Source organism: Anoplophora glabripennis, unplaced genomic scaffold, assembly GCF_000390285.2.
Source record: "Anoplophora glabripennis isolate ALB-LARVAE unplaced genomic scaffold, Agla_2.0 scaffold63, whole genome shotgun sequence".
In the NCBI taxonomy this organism is placed as follows: Eukaryota; Metazoa; Arthropoda; class Insecta; order Coleoptera; family Cerambycidae; genus Anoplophora; species Anoplophora glabripennis.
The window spans coordinates 292,824-311,088 of record NW_019416222.1 but is presented as its reverse complement, the minus strand read 5'-3'; the positions used below and the strand labels follow the sequence as shown (position 1 = coordinate 311,088).

Sequence of the window (18,265 nt, the reverse complement as noted above, 5' to 3'; positions counted from 1 at the left end):
TGTTTTGAAAAGCAATAAGTCCACGGATTAAAAACGCATTAAACGCTAGGTTAACGACCTAATATTACGGTCGGTCAAGGTTTACTGTCGATACACCTTTGTAGGTCAACGGTCAAGAGAGGTCCGAAAAGGAGTTTAAATGATTTGAAAATTTTTTTTTCATCATAAAAATCCATTTTAAAATTTTTTTAATAGCGTATTTCTATTCTACTCATTTTCTCCTATCTTCCCTTAGAATTAATGACATTATGACTGAATCACCCTGTATACAACTGAAGGCCAATAAAATTGAAGCTAGAGTTACAATATTCCCATGTTTTAGCGGTATATTTTTCAATATTTTCAAAATCCATGCCGTTGATTTTTATGTGGATTTAAAAAAACTTTACATGAGGAACTTGCACAACTAAAATTTCAACATTTTGGTACTTTATATTGCAAATACACAACTGTACGTCCTGAGTGTATACCTATAGATTTTGGCCAAATAATTTGCCATTATTTGACACATTTATATTTGAGGAATGACCCGTGACCGCACAATCGGGAACCGGCTTTATATCAGAAAAGGAAACAGTACGGTCATCCGTAAACTTATTTATTTCCACTATCTACAGTAAATAAGTATAGTCATCTTTATTAAATACATTGTTTTTAATGTAATTGACCTCATCGCTCATAAGACTATTAAATCATAGATTGTCAATTTTAAAACAAGTTTTAATTAATTTTTGATACTGTAAATAACAGTCAAACTCGTTGAAATTTTATAAGCTTTTATTAAAGTACATATAGAAGGTATGTACAATTTGACACCAACTAAGTACAATTTGCTCAGTTTGTATAAAATATGAAAACCCAGATTTCCTCAATAAGATTCTACTTACCGATGAGGCGACATTTACTAGATGCGGAGTTTTCAATTGGAAGAACAATCATTTGTGGGATTCCGAGAATCCGCATGCTGTGAAAGAAAGACATTTCTAGCATGAGTTTAAGGTGAATATTTGGTGTGATTTAATTTCTGGTTTTTTTCATAGGACCTTTTGAATTATCACCCAATCTAACTGGACTTCATTATTTAAACTTTCTTCAACATCATTTGAACGAGCTTCTAGATGATGTACCACTCGCTTTTAGAGAGGTGGTTTATGCACGACGGTACGCCACCACATTTTGCCTTGCCAGTACGCCAGTATTTAAATGAACAATTTTCTCATCGGTAGATTGGCCGTGGAAGTGAATTTTGTTGGCCACCGAGAAGTCCAGACTTAAACCCTCTGGACTTCGCAGTATGGTCAAACTTAAAGGATGTGGTGTATCGTGAAGAAATTAATTCTGTCGAGGGGTTGCGGCAGAAAATACAAGTAATTGCGAATGCATTTAAAAATAATAGGGACACTGTTAAATATTCAGAGACAGTTAAGAGAGTGTATAGTAAAATGTATTGAGGTAGGTGGTGGACACTTCCAGCATTTAATTTAAGTTTTGTTATTATTACTATTATCAATAATTGAGAATAAAAAATAACCACAAAATACATACATTGAAACTTTTAAATGCAAATAACTTAGAAACCGATAAAGTTAGGCGATCTAAACAAGAGTACATTTTTTATGTAGAATTGAACGTGCTTTCAGATTTTTAACTTTTCTTAAGCATAGCTCAACAGATAATATGTTTTGAATAAGCTAAATAATACGGCGAAACTAGCTCCCTCTAGGAGCAACGTCAAAATAAGCTTCAAATTCGTAATTCTCACACCAAAAAACCCAATACTACCAATTTTCAGAGTTATGGTATTAAAACTTTCCCAATTATTAAGTGATTTCAAAATAAAATTTAAACTTTGACCAACGACATTCATATAAGGCATGATGAGCTCAAACATAATATTTTGGTGTCTAGTATCTCCAGCTTATTGTTGACCCATTCTTTCTGACTCACCCTGTATAAAAAAAGAAGATTTAACTACATCTATCATAAACCTGCTTCTGTGATCAAATTTCCGTATTCAGAGTGAGAAGGCCAATCAAAGATTTAAAGAAATATGATTACTCTATCTATATATTCTGTTGGTTATAAAAAAAATTCTAAAGCTATAAGAAACTATGGCCGTTACTCTCTTATTTACACAAACGTATCATAAATTATTCTAAAGGGAATAGATCATTAAAAAATAAGACTTTTTCTAATAATCTATAGGTTTATTACTTTTTGTTTTCAAAATACATTACATTGAAGTTATATTTTCTAAAAACGTTTTGCCAATATATCGAAAAGTTACTGACATATCGTACAAAAATAAAGCATATATTTTGGAGGATTTAAATAGCCTCGTTTGATAAAATTGTTAAATAAATTTTATAGGGTGATTGTTTATTATAAACTCATTCTTCCCGGAAAAGTCAACAAAAAATTCCGTAAATGTGTTTCTGACCCTATTTGAGATCTGAAGCCAGTAGAATCAGTTAAGATAATCGGTAAACTATTTGACGACTCTAACTGGATCATAAATTGTGTGAAAAAGTTAATCTCATTTTCATTTTGCTACACCTTAATAAAATATTAATACTAAAGGCATTATCCAAGTAATTATTATTTTATATTTTATTTTATTTTAAAAATTACAACATCCAACAGTTTACACTAATTACAGGATGAGGTAACAATGATAAATCACAGCAAATAAAATAACATACAAACAAGAACTAACCTAAAAACACTTTTTTAATACCGGCAATGGTTGTGTTAAATATATCAAGCTGGCTACTTATTAAATTGTAGTTAGTACAACACTGAAATAACGGAGACTTGCTCAAAACATTAGAACCTAGGAATATTTAACCCTAACTTTTGCAAAATGTTAGAATCATCAGTTTCTTTGTTCAATAGTTTAAACAAGAAAATAATTGAATAGCATTGCCAACGAACATTTAAACTTTTAAAACAGTGTCTCTGAAGCAAAAAGTCATGAGGTATACCAATCTCAGGGTAGATGCCATCAGATTTGAAAGACAACAGTTTCAGGAAACGTCTTTGAACAACTTCCAACTTGACAGATTGTGTCTGATAATACGGATTCCATACTACAGAGGCATACTCTAACTTTGTCCTTACATACGCGTAATATAGGATTTTTAATGTTACAGGATTAGCAAAGTCCCTACTATATCGAGCTATAAAACCATACATACGATTAGACTTGGCAACTATGTTATCTATATGCGCATTGAAGGATAGACGCTTGTCAAATATTACACCTAAATCAGATACAGTTTCTGGTCTCTGAATGACGATATCGTTTACCCTGTAATCATAACTGATTAGGTCTTTTTTGAGGGAACACAGTCAGCCTCAGATTGGATCTCACAATAAATTTTCAGGTCATCTGCATAAAGAAGGCATTGCACATCTAATATACTAACAATATCATTTATAAAAATATTAAACAATAAAGGGCCCAAGTTGCTTCCCTGAGGCACTCCAGATGAAGCTACGTATTCAGTAGATTTAAAACCATTGAACATGACATACTATTTTCTATCCATCAGATACGAAGTGAACAGGTTGATTAAGTTTAACGACAAACCACACGATATATATAAAAGATGACTAATAATGATTCGCAATTTTCACATATTGTAATTATTTATAATTTCCAATTAATGTACTATTTAAGTACTTATATTATTTTATATTAACTTAAAGTTGTATACTTTTATAGCCTTCGACAATTCATGTCTGCAAAAAATATGGAAGATTTTATTAAATTAAATTAAATATAACCCATTGACGTCTTTGAAGCATGACAATTCAAAATCTGTAAAAATCTTCACAAAAGTACTAATATCACGTCAACAGTACATAAGTATATTTTTTTGGAAAAGCCAATAAATTTATATCTATAAACGTTTGGAGACTGTTATCATTATTGTCACTAATTTTATCATGTGTCTACTTCATGATATTAATAACTACACATGTTTTTTTTTAACTTAACCCCAGACAAAACGGGCAACGTCTCCGTGATAATCATATTTTTTGATAATCTCGATATAATTACATGTACATAGATTAAACTTTATTATTTATTTACAATTATTGCAGACATAGGTTTACCGTTTGAAATTAAACTAAGAGTTTCATTGAATCATATAAACTGCTTTAGGAATCCGTACCATGATTTAGTTGTAAAATTGATAAAATAATGATCTATGATTACTTTTTTCGTTTCCAAAACTAAGCTATTGTTGAATCGATTCAGATAGATCCGATAGATCGGTCAATTAAAAGTATTTTCTGATACCCTGAGATAACAGAAACGGTGCCCCCAGGATTGTCTTCACCATTAAGACCGTTGGTGCAATTCTGTTGAGGTACTTGTTAAAAGTCCTGTGAGTCACATGTCGTTTTTACTTAGTATGCTAGTAAATAAATAAATAAATAAATAAATAAATAAATAAATAAATAAATAAATAAATAACCTTTATTTTCCTTAAAGACTTTATAATAAAGTATGGGAATAGTCAATAATACAAAAAAGGGAAGATAAAAGCCATATGCTAGTAAATAAATAAATAAATAAATAAATAAATAAATAAATAAATAAATAAATAAATAACCTTTATTTTCCTTAAAGACTTTACAATAAAGTATGGGAATAGTCAATAATACAAAAAAGGAAAGATAAAAGCCATACATTCTTATACTAAAACAATTCAGTAATGTTATATATACATTTGTCAATTAAATAATATTTTAACTTAGCTTTAAACCTACCGAGATTCTCAATCATTTTTATTTCCAAGGGCAAGTTATTAAACACCCTGGGTCCAAACACGAAAGGAGACTTTACAGACACATTATAATTACTGTAAGGCACACAAAAAGTATTCCATTGTCTAGTTTTATATATATGCAAAGCACATACTTTGTTAAAATGATTTTTGTTATTGAAAAAGAAAACACATAATTCAAAGATGTGAAGACTCGGAAGCGTTAATATTTTATATTCCTTAAAAATATTTTTACAAGATTGCCTACTTGTTACACCTGCTATATATCTAAGAATACGTTTTTGTGCCACAAATACACTTTTCGCAGTTACGGAATTTCCCCAAAATATTAGACCATATCTCAGCCTAGAACTGACTTGTGCATGATACAGGCCCATGACTTTCCCACGGTAGTACACACTTCAAATTTCGAAAAAGATAACACAGTGAATGTAGTTTGGATGTTAAATTATTACATTGTTCCTTCCAATTTAGGGAATCGTCCAGTTGCAAACCCAGAAACTTAGCACTCTTACATAGTATGTTTACATGGGTCAGCATAAGAAGCTTGGCTTGAAAATCTTATCCGCCCGACGATTCTTCCGTTAATCGCTCTTTAATCCAATTTAGTCCAGACGGTATCTGTTTCAAAGAGTCCATATTTGGGTGAGTCGTATATCCACGGAGATTTTTGGCTTTTTGGCTTTAAAATATCACTAGAAATTAAAATTTTTCTATGCGCATAAAAAAACGTGAGCTTAACTTTTGGCGGCACAATATGTTAAAAAAATTTGCAGAATGTCATATTTTTCTTCCTATTTAATTATGTATCTTTTCAAGAGTTGATTTTAGGCGAAAATGGAAGAGGAAAAAAAGTTTGTAATTAAATTTTAGAAAATATGACTAGTTACAAATCGAATGAATCATGATTATTATTGTATAAATCGAAAAAATCACCAAAAATGGGATTAAAAAACATTACTTTTTATGGAATTTCTTTGGGGTCTTTAAGTTGGGTATAAGACCTTCATACTTGGCTCAAGAAAACTTCATGTTATGTAGAATCATCACACCAAATTTCATCAAAATCGGTTCAATAGATTTTGCATAATAATTTTGCAATCTAGATTTTGAAAAAAAATTGCAAATTTTCAAAATTTTGCACAGCAAAAACCAAGGCCCTTAGATACTTGAAAATTTAATCACATATAGAAGGGCTCTCAAGCTTTCAAACTTTTTTTGAAAAATTCGAATCCGTCAATTAGGAGAGCTCTGGCGCTTGTTTAAACATTGGTCGAATTTTTGTACTTATAAACAATTAGAATAACTTTGTGAATATTCAATCAAATCAAATTTTTTAAAGCAGGTTTTAAAAGTTCTTGGAAAGACGCTTCTTTAAAAAAAAAAAAAGATCGAATGGTCAATTAGTTACGGAGTTATAGCCGATCAAAGTCATTTACACTAAATGTACTGGGACATCCGGGCTAATTTTTCGAAAAATACCTTTGGTATTCCGAGTACTTACCAGGTCTAAGATTACAATACTTTTCTTCATTGGCAACCTACTTTAAAACGTGTTTAAAGTTATTTATGCAAGCGAGAAATTCAATAAAATCGTACGGGTGGTGGTGGTGGGGGAAGCAGAGAGCGCGGCCGCTTCGGCCTGCTCGAAATTGAATCGGCTATAACTACGTAACTAATTGATCAATCGATCTGTTTTTTTTTAAAAAAGCGTCTTTCCAAGAACTTTTAAAACCTGCTTTAAAAAATTTGATTTGATTGAATATTCACAAAGTTCTAATTGTTTATAAGTACAAAAATTCGACCAATGTTTAAACAAGCGCCAGAGCTCTCCTAATTGACGGATTCGAATTTTTCAAAAAAAGTTTGAAAGCCTGAGAGCCCTTCTATATGTGATTAAATTTTCAAGTATCTAAGGGCCTTGGTTTTTGCTGTGCAAAATTTTGAAAATTTGCAATTTTTTTTTCAAAATCTGGATTGCAAAATTATTATGCAAAATCTATCGAACCGATTTTGATGAAATTTGGTGTGATGATTCTACATAACATGAAGTTTTCTTGAGCCAAGTATAAAGGTCCTACACCCAATTTAAATACACCAAAAAAATTCCCTAAAAAGTATTGTTTTTTAACCCCATTTTTGTGATTTTTTCGATTTTTACCATAATAATCATGATTCATTCGATTTGTAACCAGTCATGTATTGTAAAAAATTTAATTACAAACATTTTTTTCCTCTTCCATTTTCGCCTAAAATCAACTCTTGAAAAGATACATAATTAAATAGGAAGAAAAATATGACATTTTTCGAATTTTTTTAACATATTGTGCCGCCAAAAGTTAAGCCCACGTTTTTTTTATGCGCATAGAAAAATTTTCATTTCTAGTGATATTTGAAAGCCAAAAAGCCAAAAATCTCCGTGGATATACGATTCACCCAAACCAAAACAGATATCGCCTAGTCTAATTATCAATGAATACACAGATTAACATTTAGTTTGAAAAAGAACCCACCGGATTCTACTTAGGTTCCATGGGGTTTTTGAGGTTGCTGATTCCGATGTCGACGTCGGTTAAGCTCTATCACATCAAGGTCATTTGCAGATTATCATACAGGGTTTTAAAAATTTAGGCATTAAGTTGTAAAGCTTAGTCCGCGCCTAAAAAAGCTAAATATGTTTCAAGAACACTATTTTAAGAAGTCCATCACATAAAATTTTTATTAAATTATATTAAGTACTTTAAAAGTTATTCAAGAAAAACCGATTTCCAGCGGCATCCTTTAAGGACACATATCTCCGAAGGAAGGGCCTATACGAAAAAATTTTATAGGAACTTGTCATCTTATTTTTTCTGTTATATATCTGAGAGATTTTCCACATTTTTCCGGACACTCTGTATATGCCCCAATATGAAAATCCTTATTCTCCACAAAGTTGATAATTTATGGTAACTTATAATTACATCACGAAACTATTTTCACATTTAGTTACTTGACAAATTATTAAATATAGGTGTAAAGTTAGAGCACAACTTATTTGACCTTATTAAAAAAATATATTACCTGAGAGAATTGTTTTATATGCTATTTATTTAAGGAGAACTCTTCCTCAAAAAGGAATTGTTAGTACTGTTTCCTAAGATAGTTATAATAAACTTATTGTTAGATATAAACTCTTGATTGTCATTTAAATACCCATGTGTTTAGATAATTATAATACATTTATTTGTATCACATGAGAAATGGAAATAGTATAGTCATGCTCAAATTACCTTCTTGCCTTTATCTGTGTTAAAGAGACTTAGTCATCCTCATTAAACAAATTATATATAATTTATCCGTCGTTATCGCTTACGAGACTTTATATAAGATTGAACTTCCAGTTCAGATTAAAAGTTATTATTGATTGCATAAAGATGAGTTCATTTCGGGTGATTTTAATTGTCGCGGTACTCGCATTACCATCATGTTCGTGTGCAAATATATTAGCAATAGTTCCTATGCCATCCTACATCCACCAGATAGCCTTTACTTCACTGTGGAAGGAATTATCCCTAAGAGGGCATAAAGTTACTGTGGTGACAACGGATCCTCAGAATGATCCAAAATTAACGAACCTCACCGAGATCGATACGAATTGGTCTTATAAATATTTCGGCAATGTGAGCAAGTTGGTAGAAAAATCTATGAACATGTGGAACGCTTTCGATGTTTTTTCCGGTATTATGACGGGAATTGGAGAAGGACAGCTCTCTTTTGGCCCTGTCCAGAAGCTGATGCAGAGAGAAGAACATTTCGATGTTCTACTCGTGGAAGGATTTTTTCCCGAGTTTCTAGGCTTTGCCGAGATATATAACTGCCCGAAGATTTTGATTACATCCTTGGATGCACCCAAGTTTATTCATCGCTTTTTTGGAAATCCAACTCATCCCATCCTGAACCCTGAGATGGTGACTTCGTTCCATGGAAATTTAAATTTCAGGGAAAGGGTAATCAGTACAATTTTCGACGTCTACTTTGCATTCCATTCGGTTAAAAATTATTATGCCGAGAAGCAAAAGATTCTTAATAAATATTTTAACACAAAATTAACCATATTCGAACTAATGAGTGACGTTGACCTTTTGTTTGTGAATGTGGATCCAGTTCTGCAAACCGTTAAATCTCTTGGTCCTTCCACAGTTACAATAGGAGGTTTCAGAAAAGATACACGTAAAAGGTATCTGCCAAAGGTTAGTACATTTTTTTTCTTTAATGGTTTCAATATCACAAATGGATTATTTTGTTGTTAATACTACAGAGTGTTAGTTAGGTGCGTCAACAAACTTTAAGAGGCAACTAATTTTGAACAAAAAAGGTCATATGTACATAGCTCCTCAACTGGATAGTATAGAGCAGGGGTTCTCAATCTTCTTTTTCAAAGACTGTACCCCTTAATGAAAATTAAATTAAAAATACTTTTTACGTCAAAAACACAATATATTTGAAACGCATTACAAAAAATTAGTGAGAATTACCACACAAGTATTGAATTAGATTCCATTATTAAATTATAACCTTGCGTGATTACGAAACGGAAAGAAATAAAAATGGTTTAATTTTTCATTAACCTGCCCCGCGTACCCCCTGAAAATTTTCCCGTACCACAGTTTGAGAACCCCTGGTACAGAGGTATAGGTTGTCAAAAACTCTGTCACTAATATACATTTTGACGTTTGATACACACTTTTGATGCAGAATGATGAGACATAGTAGTAGGGGAGCCCACGATGCTAAACGGGGATTTACTCGAGCGTCGTAGGGACCTATTGGATTTTGAAGATTAGATGGTAGAAAGAAAAAAAGGTTATATGCTGTATATCCTTTCACCTTTGGGGGGAGCGCCTAGAGGCTTTCAAAAATGTAAAAAAAAACGGTCACATGGTCGAGCGCGTCAGATATTGATAGTGTATATGCTCTACGTGTCTCCGATAACGGAGATATGTTAATCTGCCGATGTGGATGGTGGGGGCAGTCGTACGGAAAGGTTAAAAATGGGCAAAAAAAAACAAATTTTCTCGAGCGCGTCATATTCAAAAGACTGACGATTCGGATGTGACGCAAACTCGTGGCAGCTTTTTGAAAATGGAAAAAATTCGCCATTTTGAAATACTCGAGCGCATCAGATTTTCATATAGACGGTTCAGCTTGATGCCCTAGTTGTGCTGATCCATAATCTAACCATTATTTGGAGGGGTTTTCTTAATCTGACGGTTTGAAAAAAAAAATGTTTTTCATTTTTTTTAAAATCACTGAATGTGACAAATATAAATTTGTAATTGTTAATGAGCAATTGTTTTTTGGCGGTGGACAGTTGTGATGTATAATCTTAATAAAAATAATACTAATAATAAAAATTTGCTCGTAAATTTGATTTTCTTAAAAAATATTAGTTGGCTAGAAAGCCATTGAATTTAGAAACTTTTTTGTTTCTTTGTACGTTTTTAGTAAAACGCAATGTTTTTGAGGAAAATGGCGAATCACGATATGCATTCGATCACATTTTGCCATTTTTCCCGAAAACATTGCGTTTTACGAAAAAAGTATCAAGCGACAAAAATGTTTCTAAATTTAATGGCTTCCTAGCGAACTAATAATTTTAAAAAAATGAAATATGCGACCAATTTTTTTTGGCTCCAAAGACAAGGAGGCCCACGAAAAATTGTCTTAAGGGCGTTTCCCACCAAAAAGCGGAGTAGCATCAGATTCCACATATTACAATGATTTTTGTTACTTCGGCTTGTGGAAATCGGCAGATTATATTTTTCCCGTTATCCTTGAATTATTTCCTTCAAAATAAAAAAAAATCGACCGCGCTCGAGAATGTCCAGGTGACGTTATTTTTTGCAATTTTGTGAGCTTCCGACTGCCTTACGTCACACTCAAATCGTCAGATTATTGAAATGCACACTTTTCAGCATGTAATTAACCCATCATACCTTAATCTGACGCGCTCGAGTATTTCCAAATATCGATTTTTTTTATTATTCTGATTGGCTGCCCTACACGCGCGGCCTTATATAGAGGACTTAGATATGGTGGAGGTACTCAACAGGGTGCAAGGTATCCCCCATATGTTAATCTGCCGCGCTTGAGTAAATCCGAAAATCCCCTCTTGGGCTCCCCTACTATAGGCTACTGATATCCAAGTTAAGGTAAAAATACACTAGATTCGAATATAAATATTACATATGTGTACCAATGACGGAAATACAAGGAATGGCTCGCACTGAAACTCCAGAAAAATCCAAGTCCACTAAATATTTTAATAATACGATCACCACTTGTATAGTTTTTCCGTCTGAACTGAAGAACCAAGAAGTTGCAGTATGTACAAGGTTCGGTCGCTGACGCAGCTACGCGGCATTGAAATGTTTGGAAAACTTGTTCCCATATTTATTTAGCCATACCCATATACAGATCTGGTCGCTTAGTTGAACAATGAGCGCGCGAGCAAAGGCGGCACAAACACAGCCGCACTAGGTGACCTGGCTATAAATTCAGTTGTCAACAAATGACCTAGCAGTGCAGTGCAGCAATGCGGAATTTGGTGTGATTCAGATAATTTTAATTTATTAAGACACCAAATCATTCATATTGCAATTGCGAAAGGGAGAAATAAGAGGGATATTTTGTTTACTAATATTATTGCAACGTGGCATTTTGGAGACCTTTTGAAACGGAACAAAACTAAATTTACCATCAGTAGGTATAATAAAATTGTTTGAGGACATAAATAATTAAAATATGTTCTTGGTCAAATAAACAGATAATAGAAATTTTCTACACATTATATGCAAATTATTATTATTTTGTACCTTTAGCAGAAAACTTTTTTAGGGACGTCTATGAAACTCATAAAATTTTATTGCTAGGCGTTTTTATACATGTTTAACTGACTTCGGAAAGACTTTAACTATTCGTAGTATTTTTAAGAAAAAATACATCTTTCATTTTACCCATAAAATAAACCATATTCGACATATTCTTGAAACTTGTATTAATGTTATTACTAAATACTTCACAAAATGCAAAATCTCTAGAACTACTCGTTTCTCAAAAACGTTCATAGGAGTTTTGGTAGAAATACAATTTTAAATACAATCTAATCAAAATATATCCGAGAAAATCAGTTAACATAAATTTTGCATTTTGTTAGGGATAGCAGCTCGGAAATATTTACAATCGACAAACCGACTCCAGCTGTCTCCGTCAATGTTACTTGTACTTATTCGAATTCAGTTGACTTTTACTTTGAATTATACCGGGCTCATTCACAAACGGTGACTAAAAATGAAACCTCGTATTATTTGGTGAATTCTAAGGCGAGTCTTTCGTATAAAGTTTTTATCTAGGACGCTTCGTTAAAAATATATAGGGTGTTAAACTTCAAAAAACATATTTAATTTTCTAAATAATTTAAAAACTAGTAAGTGAAATAATTTGAAATTGGGCACATATATTTAAGTAAACATTGTCCAAAATCTGAGGGCTTTTCCTAAAATTTACATGCTCCAGTGGCGCAGATACAGGGTATCGGTGGCATATTTTTCTAAATAAAATGGTACGCCACTGCTTTACGGTAACAACCATGATATGATACTCTCCTATGTTTTTCGAAAAAGCCTGATTTTCGAGTAAAACCATAGTATTCTATTCAGCTCTTCACATAGATCTCGAATAATACGTGAAGCCACCGAAATAGAAAAACGTCCAAATTGTTGAATAAAGGGGGCGACTAACTGAGGTAGCGAAATGGGTGGAAATTTTTGATTTTCCGAATGAGGACACATAGCAGGTGCAATAAGGCAGACGATTGATAGTTGGGGAGTAGACAGATTGAGGCCTCGTAGTCATACTGCAACTTAAATATTCACATCAATATATCACCTTTACTTTTCACCCTGTCTAGATAGTAGGCAGATTCAGGCTCTTTAGGAATCCCTGCCAGTTCAATCCGAGGAGTAGGTAGATTGATACCTCAGTATCGTTTAGTCATTCTTTCTCATCCTTTTCCGTCCGTTAACCTTCCACCCTCTCTAGACAGATTGAGGCTTATAGAGACTCTCTACAGGCTCCTTGGAGGACCCTGACAATTCGATCCGAATAGTAGGAAGATCAAGGTTGTCAAATACTCGCTAACAGGCTCGTCAGTTCAATCCGAAGAGATGAAAGACTACGGTCCTCGAAGACTGTTTAAAAGGTTTCTTAAAGAATCCCGACAGTTCGATCCGAAGAGTAAGAAGACCAAGGTTCTCAAAAACTGGCTAACAGGCTTCTTAGGTCAATCCGAAGAGTGGGTCCTCAAAGACCCTCTAACAGGTTTCTTAGAGAACCCCGACAGTTCGATCCGAAGAGTAGGAAGACCAAGGTTCTCAAAGACTCTCTAACAAACTCCCGATAGTTCTACCCGAGGAGTAGTCAGATTAAGGATTCGGTATCATTGGGTTATCACTTCCTTCAACATTTAACTAACTTTAAACTGTTGTAACTGACTCCAAAACGGGAACTGAAACGCCGAAACTTCTCAGACTCGGTTCAACCAGAGAACCTAGTACTACCAAAAATGAGTTTAACATTTCTTTAACATTTGACTGAATATTAATAATAAATAGTTAAAAACGTTATATTTTCAACCTTTAACACATATGACAATATCAATCAACACTACGCCATTTTAATGTTATTTAAAGCACTTGTTGTTCTCAAAACCATTTACCTGCACGCGATATAATGTGACTTAAATCTGTCTTAAAATTATTATATTATCATATAATTACCGTATACTTACAAGCATATTTGCATCATAAGGAACTAAAACAGTACAGTCATCCTTAAATTAATGATTTGTCTTTATGAAAGAGACAGTCATCCTTATTAAATAAATTGTATTTAATTTGTCTGACCTTATCGCCAATAAAACTTTATACACTAGAAGATTCAATGTCAACTAAAAGGCAATTGTTTATATAAACAAGGGTGGGTTCTGTGTGATCCTAGGCGTCGTATTTTAGCAATAGTTCCGATGACGTCTTATAGCTTTTACGGAAAGAATTATCGTTAATAGGACGCAAAGTTACAGTGATTACGACGTACCCTCCAAAATTATCTAACCTCACTGAAATCGATACGAAATTTTCTTACCAATACCTCAACGATGTAAATAGTTTGGCAGAAAAAACTGTAAACAATGTGGAACACCGTCGATGTAAATGATATCATGATGGGAATTGGCGAGGGACAGTTGTCTTTTAGCCCAGTGCAGAAGCTTATGCAGAGGAAAGACAATTTTGACGTTCTGCTAGTGGAAGAATTTTTCCCTGAGTTTCTAGCGTTTGCCCGAAAATTTTGATTACACCCTTAGATGCAAATAAATTCATTCACCGTTTCTTTGAAAACCCAACTCATCCTATCCTGAATCCTGACTTTCTGACTTCCTTCTACGAAAATTTGAATTTTAAGGAAGGGATAACGAGTACAATTTTCGACGTCTACATGACATTCAATTGAAAAGTTTTTCCGTGGAAAACAAAACATTCTTAATAAACATTTTAACACAAAATCAACCATATACGATCTGGTGAGTGATGTTGATATGTTATTTGTGAATATGGATCCAGTCCTGCAAAGCGTTAAGTCTCTTGGTCCTTTTACCGTCACAATAGGTAGTTTCAGGAGAGATGTATATAAGTAGCCACTTACAAAGGGTTTGGTACAACATTCCATTTTCGATATTTAATACTGATATGTTCCGACAATACGTAAAATATTATTTTTTTTAAATGTGAATGATGAGCATTAGTAAATCACACAAAATTGTGACAATTCATCAAACGATTTAGTAAGCTGCGATGATTTTCTATCTAATATCTATAATTTTTGGTATTCAGGAATATGATAAGGCGCATTTCTATTCACTTTATAAAGAAACGATTTCAAAAATGTCAATGTTAAGCATTATCACCACGTTCATAGATAATATATCTGTTTTACTGCAAGTGCCAGAATCTTAGAGGATATAATTAGATTTCTTAACAGGTACTTAAATGCAATTGTTGGTACTATATTCCGTTTATAATTGGAAACCTGAATATACATATTCAAATTAAAAAAATTTCAATACCATTCCATTCAGCATAGACATTATATCGCCACTATACTTATGAAACATGAAGATAAATCTATAAAACAGGTTAGTTCATATAAATGACTAGGTATTTGTGTAGATTTATTTCGAAACTGAAAAATCCATGTTATAATAATAAAAAATGTTCTTATGCTCTTTCACCATATTATAGGAGCAACTAGTTTAGAAATTTATACTTTTCTTTCAATTTAGAATCAAATTTAGATATGATATTATTTTCTGACGTAATTCTTCTTGATCATAAAGAGTAATTAAATTACGTTGTTCTTTCGGATTAGAAACCTTCTAAACGTATATTTATTCATTAAAAAGTGTTAACTAATTATATTTTCGAAATATTAAACTTTTCAATATGAATTTTATAGATTGGAGTTATACAGGGTATCTCAGAAATAAGTGTCGAAATTTTCACCATGCATCTAACTCATCAAAAGTCATAATACAACAATTTAGAATATTTTCCAAATTTTAAAATATTTGTTCAGTATTTTTGACTTGTTAAAATGACAGCAGCAAGTAGCCTATGGATTAAAGAAATAGTTAAATGACGCATGAGAATGTATTATGCAATGAATCTTCTAGTTTTTTACTAGACAAGAGTAAGAAGTACGACGAGGTATTAACAGTTGTGACTCTGCATCATGTCTAGTTTTTTAACTTTTTATGAAACATTTCATACCAAACAGGCGCATATTTGTTTATGTTGTTGAGAAATTTCAGGATTTCGGATTTTTTAAAGGCGAATTGATAACAACCTAATCGTATTGTAAGCATTCAAGATGCACTGTTGGAGAATGTTGCAAATAATTCTAGAATTAGCTTTCGTAGATTGACTTTACAGCACAATATATCATAAAGTGCAGTCTGGAGTTCAGTTAAAAGAACAACAGTTACACTCGCACCATATACAGAAAGTTTAGTTTAGCCTCAAGTTAATTAGCACCACATTTTTACAGAATTTTGAGCTGGTTTAGTAAACGGGTGGCTTATTGGACCTTACATTATTCGTTAGATGCTCGAAGGTATTTATGCTTTTAACGTGCTCAATGATTTACTGGGCCGCTCGATTGCCAGATTTAAATCCGTGCGACTTTTAATTTTGAGGTCGTTCAAATCAGCTGGGGTATTCCACTACATTCTCCAGTTAATATAATTGCGAATCCAAAAGAATGAATAAAAATGGCTAATTCTTTTGAAAATGCTGGTTTCAACTATAGGGATAATTATCAGTATACAATTAAGTACTGAATTAAAGTTCAAATAACTCAAAAGTCTTGTAAGGTTTTATTGAAAGGTACAATAATACTTCCATATAGATAAGTGGATTAACAGAACTTAGCTTCTATTTTTTTTGCCTTAAAGATAAAGGGTTTGTTTTTTTACCCCTTGTATTTGTAATTGGTTAATTAATTTTTTTTATTAGATCATTACTAATGCATTTTCGATTCAAACTTGAACCGATTACGTCATTCCAAAAGCAATTTATTTGATAATAAAAATGGAATAACGTAACAGATTTTTCTCTCATAAGAACTGTTCAATATGATCATCCATTTCTGTAACACATAAATTAATTCTTCATTAAAAATTAAAATACAGACTTCTCATTACTTCTTCAATCCGCAAATTGCGGATCTTCAATCCCGCCCCACAGTTGCCTCTCACTATCATAGCGTGTTTTTGAAATATAAAAGAATTTATTTAAAAACAAAATTAAAAGCCCATATTTGATTCTTTTTACTGGGGTCATATGAAGCAACTGGTGTATGCCAAACCCAGTAACACGAGAGATGATTTACTTTAAAAAATTTAAAAAGCAGCCGCCGAGCAAATTCAAGTAACCGTTGATTTGCGAAGGGTTTACAATTCCTCGGTCAAACGATGTCGGGCATGCATTGAAGTAAATGGGTAGCATTTCGAGCATTTATTGAAATAATTGTTTTCTATTTTTATTTTTAATATTGTCATTTTGCTAACATAATTTCGTTTCTGTTACATTGGTAATTTTCAATTTTATTTTTAGTTCGCCTATATCGTCCCTCTTATCACGTAGAGGCGTGTAATCCAAGAAATGGATACACACAATACACATACGCCTCTACGTGATAATAGGGTCGAATTATGTAACCAAATATTAAATAATTCATAGAAAACTTGTTTAGTTTCGTCATATTCATTGAGCTGCAGCTACATGGGAAACTGTACCTCAACGATAAACAACTTTGTTTTTTATAATCACATTCCTACGAGTACTAGATAACAAGAAATAAAATTTTTACATGCATTTTTCTACGAACTAATGCAGTCGATAATTTAGACACCGGTTCATTTTTGAGGTATGAAATAAGAGCTCATTTTTTGTTCAGAATCGATTTCAGATTCAGGAAAACTTAATCAAATTACATAAAACTAGGACATGCAAAAGTTATGAAGACATAACCTTGAGGACAAATTCGCCTAGGCCGCCCCTGACGTCAGATGGAAATAAGCACCATGTAGTTTTAATGCCCTTTAATAGATGTACACTTCACCCAAAAATTACTTAAATCCCTGAAAGGGTTTTTGAGTTAATGCGGAAAGTTATTATTTTTTTTATAAACAACACCCTGTAACTCAGTGAGAGAGCATCGCAGAAAAATATTTTATAGGAATTTTAAACTTATTTTGGTCTGATCTGCCGCCTGGTAAATTTTTGTATGCTGACACTGGGACACCCTGTTTACGTAAGTATGTTGCTTCCTCACTATCCCCTATTAGTCCAGTTGGTAGAGATTCGGCCTGTGTCAAACCTTGATAACCCGGAAATAACTACACAGGCCTACTTTAAATGATGAGTACAATAACAGGCTAATTTGCTGACTAAGTATTTTATCAGGAAAAAAGTTATTAACAATTCAATCGTGAAAAATTTTTTTTTTTGTAGTTTTCTTTAAATATCTCAGCGGGATGACTTTGTACGAAAAAATGCTTAGGACATGATTTTGTTCGTAATAAAAATAGCTACAAAATGGCGGCGGTCAGATTTGCAATAACAAAGCCGTGAGATTGAAAAAACGGTATAAAACGTCAATTTTTCAGTTGCTGTAAAAATGTCAATTATAAACAAAAAGTGATAAAACTTTCGAAAACTATAGTTCTATATATATACAATAATGACGCTCGAAAATCAGGAGAGCAAAACCTTTTGTTCTATAAGGTGTTATACATTCATCGGCATCTGAAACTCGAAATTTTGCCAAATTTGTTCGAAGCTTTGCTGAAACTTGACATGTGGTACACA

The 18,265-nt window shown here is 32.6% G+C and overlaps 1 protein-coding gene across 1 annotated transcript in view; it reads left to right on the top strand.

Annotated features, from left to right (window-relative positions):
• The first annotated feature begins 8,205 nt into the window (after window positions 1–8,205).
• LOC108903714 (UDP-glucuronosyltransferase 2B15) overlaps window positions 8,206–18,265 on the top strand; it is a 62,466-nt gene continuing 52,406 nt past the window's right edge. The window contains exon 1 of the mRNA XM_018705988.1: window positions 8,206–9,031. Coding sequence (XP_018561504.1) covers window positions 8,216–9,031 — 816 coding nt within the window. The 5' untranslated portion in view covers window positions 8,206–8,215. The remainder of the gene's footprint in view (window positions 9,032–18,265) is intronic.